Below are 6912 nucleotides of genomic sequence, written 5' to 3' on the forward strand. Positions count from 1 at the left end.
GAGTTCTATGGAGAATGGGCCCTCAGTCCTACCAACCTCGCCTTTCAGAGGATACATAACAGTAAAACTCAATTCTGTTGATATCACTCTGTATTACAGAAAATATGTTAAACTAAGTTAGAGCAGTATGAACATTACATTTTGTACATTTCTGTTTCAGATGTTTTTGACCCTTCCTTAATCGGAGACAAGCCCAAGTGGTATGCTCACCAGCTACAGCCAGTGGTCTACAGAGTTTATGATGGAAGCTCCCAGCTGGTTGAAGCTATGGCTGGTCCCTTGGAGGATGAGGGTAATGAATCTGACCCCACAGACAGGTTAGAACAAACAAGATCCTTTCCAGCATAATAATCCAAATTAATGTGCTCATTTGAGTTCTTTATTGTATTTGCTGTTGCTAATTTGAGTTGGACAGCTCTTGGTAATACATTTTATTTATTATAGTGGTAGTGACAGTGAGGCATATGACGACTCCAGCTCATCCTACTCCTCACTTGGAGACCTTGTGAGTGAGATGATCCAAGGTGACATTCAGGGAGACACACCAAGTAAGTTGCTGTTGCATTAAATGATAATGCATTGACCATGTTCATACAGTTTTCATCCTAGTAATGTTTTATCTTGATGTTTTAGGTTTAGACCCGCCTACCCATGCTGCACTGGGAGACGCTAGTGAGGTTGAGTTTCAAGACTTCCCTGACTTCAGGGAAGGTCATGGCTCAGAGGGTCCACCCAGTGGGGATGGACCTTCTGAACCTTCTGATGGACAACCTCTTCGCTCAAGTTCCAGCACAACTGCAAGCTCGAGTCCCAGCACAATCATCCAAGGAGTCAACCATGTGTGTAATCATTACAGTTGGTGTAAAGCTTATATTAGCTGTATTGGTTTCCCCATCTTCTTTACTTTTGTAGAAACTAAATGTACATGGCCTTATTTCTTGTTACTGTAGATAAAACATTTAACATGAGCTGTACATTTTAATTTCCATATTTGGAAGACAATATGAGCACACCAAAGAAATGTAGAATTTATCAAGTTGGTGTTAAAATATATAGAAGAAGGCTAATATTTAATTATGCGCACTGAGGATATATTTATAAAAGTCCCGTTAATCTGTCATTTTTTCAGGAGCAGGGGGAAGCACCTGAAATTGAAGCATCAGCCAGTGCTGCTCTGCAGAACCCTGTCCCTGCCCTGGGCAGTCAGCCATTTCTCAGACCCACAACTGATGCTGCCTTGGTGGACCCAGCCATCAAAAAACAAGAGTATGATAATCCATACTTTGAGCCTCAGTATGGCTTCCCCTCAGAAGATGACCTCGATGCAGAAGAGCAAGTGGAGTCGTACACTCCTCGATTCAGCCAGAACCTCAATGGCAACAAGTGTGTTAAACCTGTTCATTATTTGAACTCGTACATTATTTTTATTCAGATTGGCTTTCTGGCCCATATTTTATGCATATGTTCCAGTGATTGTGATGTATGGTCATGTGTTTTGGTCATTTGTTTAGGGCACAGCGTCCTTTACGTCCCAGTAGCCTGAGGCTTCCCGGAGAGTCTGATGGGGAGGGAGACTCTCACAACAGCTCGCCAAACTCCACCATTTCCAATAACAGCAATGATGGATTTGGAGGACTCATGTCTTTTGCCAGTAAGAATATTTGAATGTCATTCAGTGTCTATTCACCTAAGACCAGGATGTAAAACATGGAAAGTGGGCTGATTTATGTGGATGGTGATGCATTGGCACACCAAAAACAAAAGCACTTGTCAGACCCAGCGTGCCCATTCTTAAAGACTTAACACTAGGGGTGTGATGATGCACTTGGCTCACGAGACAAGACAATACACATATATATTTGCTTGATCATTTAAATTGTATTCATGTTGTGTGATTATATGATTATAATTCCATCTACAGGCAATCTGTACAAGAATCATGGCACCAGTTTCAGTCTTTCTAATCTTGCCCTTCCCAACAAGGCAGCAAGGGAGAAATCAACACCGTTCCCTAGTCTGAAAGGTAGGACAACACAGCTAATCTGACCACTTTTACATCTGTTGAAGTTTCTCATGAAATTTGCATTTCTGTCATGTTATTGTCTGTCCTGCTTTTTCAGCATGGTAATAAGAAATATTGTTATAAAATTTAGATTTAGGATTTACAGGTACAGTGTTAACAAAGTGAAAGAATTAGAGTAAACAACAAATTGTATGCCATTATTGTCAGCATTTTTGTTTTTTTACACCGCTGGCTTGATGTTCGCAATCATGTACCTGTTTGTTAAGACATTTAATTTTATTTTACCAGAAGTTTTTCTCTCAATGATTTTAACAGGGAAATCCACTCAAAAACAGACTTCACATTTGTTGCTGCCATGCTCTTGTTCTTAATTTGCTGAGATTAGCATCTCTTTCTTATGCATAGGTTTTTTCAGGCCACTGATTAATTTGCCTTTTTTAAACCTGTCTACTACTGGTATCGTAGGATGTGGCAAGGCAGGTCTCAACCATTGTGATTGCTTTTTCCCAAGCAATCACAATGTAAGCAACCAAACCAACTGCAGGATATATGGTTTTATGGTATCGGCACTCAGATGGTGGTATCAGATTAACTACAGTTACACATGAATGGAAAGAAAAATGAACCCAACCACGGCCGCAGCTGATGCTCATATTCAGCTATTTATTAAAGTCTGGGAACATGAGAGAAGGTAAATTAGGCACAGACAAATCTGTAACGCTTTGCTTAACTTAAAGGGACTAAGATGGCACCAAAGAACAATTAGTATAAGAGGGAATATAAGTTTAGGTTACTAATATGAAATCTGCGGAGGCTGGATTTCCACTTTAACTGAGAGAAAAAAAACAGGTGAAGCATGGTAGCCTAAGTCAATAGCTCCGTTCAATGTGGAATAGCTGTCATAAAAAATTGTGTTTCTTTTATTATAATGTGTTTTGTCTTTGTTGTTCAGATGCCCCTGACAGCCCGGGTATGTTATGGTGTGATAGTTTGTTTCAAACTGTTGACTAGGCTGCTTTTTAAAAAAAATTTTATTATATATCCTTGAAGTGACCTGTTCCCATTGTATACTTGTTCCTCAGCCTAGGACTAAGATAAAAGATGCCTATTTAAGCTCATTCATGTAGTCCATGCCTTCCCCTCTATTCCTTTGCCATTCCTTTTTGTGTGACTGGCAGGAGTCTTTTTGATGCACTACAAAGCACACACTTATAGTCCAACTGTTATCGGTGTGGCATCTGCATATCCTCACTACTACAAGAAGTTTGCACAGTTCTTTTTTTTACCTGCATTTACATAACTGATGCATTAATGTAGTTACATGTATGTATTTGAATGACGTTCACAGAAAGATGTCCTCAGTGACTGTAATTTAGTTCATTCATGACTCCTGTGTTTTGTCTTGCTTGCTTGTTTGGTGGCTCCCATTGTTGAGTGTTTCCTTCACTTTTCAAGGTCCCTCACTATTTTAACAAAAATAGTGATGAAACTTTGAAGATGATAGGTTTTTTTGTTTTTAATGAATCATTTTATATCATGAGTATCTTTTGTGTTATGTTCAAAATGAGATTTTTACCTATTGATAAAGAAACATCTCTATCTGTAGGTCTAGATTTACATTTGCATTATTGAAGTGGATTGTTCAGCATTGTTCACATGGTTCAGACTACTGATTGTACAGGTGCATCTCAATAAATTAGAATATCATGGAAAAGTCCATTTATTTCAGTAATTCAACTCAAATAGTGAAACTCATGCATTATATAAATTCAGTCCACACAGACTGAAGTAGTTTAAACCGTTGGGTCTTTTAACTGTGATGATTTTGGCCCACATTTAACAAAAACCCACCAAATCACTATCTCAATAAATTAGAATATGGTGACATGCCACTCAGCTAGTCAACTCAAAACACCTGCAAAGGTGTCCTGAGCCTTCAAAATGGTCACTCAGTTTGGTTCACTAGGCTACACAATCATGGGGAAGACTGCTGATCTGACAGTTGTCCAGAAGACAATCATCGACACCCTTCACAAGAATTCTAAGCCACAAACATTCATTGCCAAAGAAGCTGGCTGTTCACAGAGTGCTGTATCCAAGCATGTTAACAGAAAGTTGAATGGTAGGAAAAAGTGTGGAAGAAAAAGGTGCACAACCAACCGAGAGAACCGCAGCCTTGAGAGTCTTGTCAAGCAAAATCGATTCAAGAATTTGGGTGAACTTCACAAGGAATGGACTGAGGCTGGGGTCAAGGCATCAAGGGCCACCACACACCGCCGTGTCAAGGAATTTGGCTACAGTTGTCGTATTTCTCTTGTCAAGCGTTTCACTTTGAAACCAAGGTCCTAGAGTCTGGAGGAAGGGTAGAGAAGCTCATAGCCCAAGTTGTTTGAAGGCCAGTGTTAAGTTTCCAGAGTCTGTGATGGTTTGGGGTGCAATGTCATCTGCTGGTGTTGGTCCACTGTTTTTTGAAAACCAAAGTCGCTGCACCTGTTTACCAAGAAATTTTAGAGAACTTCATGCTTTCTTCTGCTGACCAGCTTTTTGGAGATGCTGATTTCATTTTCCAGCAGGATTTGGCACCTGCCCACACTGCCAAAAACACCAAAAGTTGGTTAAATGACCATGGTGTTGGTGTGCTTGACTGGCCGGCAAACTCACCAGACCTGAACCCCATAGATTCTCTATGGGGTATTGTCAAGAGGAAAATGAGAAAGGAGAGACCAAAAAATGCAGATGAGCTGAAGGCCACTGTCAAAGAAACCTGGGCTTCCATACCACCTCAGCAGTGCCACAGACTGATCACCTCCATGCCACGCCGAATTGAAGCAGTAATTAAAGCAAAAGGAGCCCCTACCAAGTATTGAGTACATATACAGTAAATGAACATACTGTACTTTCCAGAAGGCCAACAATTCACTAAAAATGTTTTTTTATAGGTCTTATGAGGTATTTAATTTATTGTGATTGTGAATTGGTGGGTTTTTGTTAAATGTGGGCCAAAATCATCATAATTAAAAGACCCAACCACTTAAACTCCTTCAGTCTGTGTGTACTGAATTTATATAATGCACGAGTTTCACTATTTGAGTTGAATTACTGAAATAAATGGACTTTTCCACGATATTCTAATTTATTGAGATGCGCCTGTATATGCAGTAAAGTATGAACCATACACAGCTCCTGCTTGTATTACAAATGTTGAAGGTGTTGCCAGACATGTGGCATCAGTCATCGTACTGAACATGTTCAGAGTTGATGCCATCAACTTTACACATTGTCGTCTTCTCTTTTCTGTCTGTTCCTTTCTCTTACTTTCCTCTGTTTTGGCACCATGTTGAGTGTGCATGGTTGTTGTGTTATGGGTTGATGTTAAGACTGGTTGTGTCTGGGCCGGTGTCCCTCTCTCTGTTCACCTTTTCCCGGCACTAATTCTGGGTTTTGTGTGCAGTATTTGGGCTAAATTCTCTAATGGAGATAATTACAGAGGCCGGCCCGGGGAGCGGAGAAGGTGGGTTCTGCCCTTTTATCGAGTGAGCTGCATGCTTCTCCAAGCCAGTCAGCTACATCTCCCAGCATCCCCTCTGTGTTCTTCATCATTTCAGTCACTGTGTGTGTGTCATTAACGATCTCGTGGGGCACTGAGTGTTTTGTCTTACTATGCTGCCCATTCATAGTGTCCGTTTCCCTTCACTCCACAGTATGTTTGATTTTATTTTTTTAATCTAGCCTTATCACTGCAAGTTTAAAGAACTTATGACACAGATTATTCCTAGATCCAACATCAATAATGACAGGGGAAAGTGAAACAATACATTGTGTTAGATAACAACAGGGAAGCAAATGGAGCCCAAGACACTGAACAGGATGTTGGTGATGCAGACTAATAATAGAACAGACTAAACTAATCTACCAGCATTCATTGTTTGTAATTGTTTTCCTGTCCTTTATGCTCCCACATAATACAAAAGGGGTTGGTCCTAACCATGCTGTAATCATGCTCCACACAATGAGTGTTGACTGCTGTAAAATTTTGCACACTTTAAATTTTACTCTTTTAATCACTGATCACTCTCTAATTATATCTATAATTTGTACTAAATTATATGGTTCTTTTCAAGAAACAGGAAATTATATGGAAATAAACTAAAATTTACAGATCTGTTTAAAAAAAAAAGGGTGTTACTGATGAAAATCCCATTTATAAAATCGCTCACCTCATGAAAGTGAATGTAATGGGTTTGCAAGGTTTGTCTCCCTAAAATCTTTTCATGGTTTTATTTCTTTTACAATCTTTCCATTGCAGTTGTGTTGGGTGTAAATGGTGTAAATCACTGTACAAGCACTTGGAAGGGGATTAAACATTTCTGAATAACACCTGTAACGTTTGAATCTCTCTAGATAATGTATAGGGACAAATCTCTGCTACATTGTAAACTTTTCCTTGCGATACGTTTGAATGTTTCATCACGCAGTCATCTTTATGCAGCAACTGGGAAGGTTTAAATCTGGCTGTTGTTGATGCTACACTGACATTTGTATGCTGGTAATCTGCATTTTCTTACTCTTTGTTGCTGTCTGGCCTGTTTGTACAGTTTCACTGAACCTTTTGCTGACTCAGATTTGGGATGCAGATTGGCTTCATTTTCTTATTAATCAAGTCAACAAATTATTTGAGCCCTAAGGTCAAAGGTCCATTAAAAAAAACAAAGCAAAACCTCTGGGCTAATCTGCCAGCATTCTTCTTCTTCTTCTTATCTCCTTGGATTCCCCGTGGAACAAAGGGCCTCAACAACAGCTCTCCAACGCAGTCTATTCTGGGCAGCCTTTTTCACTTCACCCCACGACAGGTTGCACTTCTTCATTTCCTCTTCACAGGATCGTCTCCA

The 6912-nt window shown here is 39.8% G+C and overlaps 1 protein-coding gene across 1 annotated transcript in view; it reads left to right on the plus strand.

Moving 5' to 3' along the window:
* madd (MAP-kinase activating death domain) overlaps positions 1-6912 on the plus strand; it is a 52050-nt gene that overhangs the window by 21471 nt on the left and 23667 nt on the right. Inside the window, 8 exon segments of the mRNA XM_020608798.1 lie at positions 1-61; positions 161-317; positions 445-548; positions 634-839; positions 1130-1383; positions 1512-1651; positions 1922-2023; positions 5475-5534. The exon segment at positions 1-61 is cut by the window's left edge and continues 38 nt beyond it. Of these exon segments, the coding sequence (XP_020464454.1) occupies positions 1-61; positions 161-317; positions 445-548; positions 634-839; positions 1130-1383; positions 1512-1651; positions 1922-2023; positions 5475-5534 (1084 nt within the window).

Source organism: Monopterus albus, unplaced genomic scaffold (assembly GCF_001952655.1).
Source record: "Monopterus albus unplaced genomic scaffold, M_albus_1.0 scaffold95.1, whole genome shotgun sequence".
Lineage (NCBI taxonomy): Eukaryota > Metazoa > Chordata > Actinopteri > Synbranchiformes > Synbranchidae > Monopterus > Monopterus albus.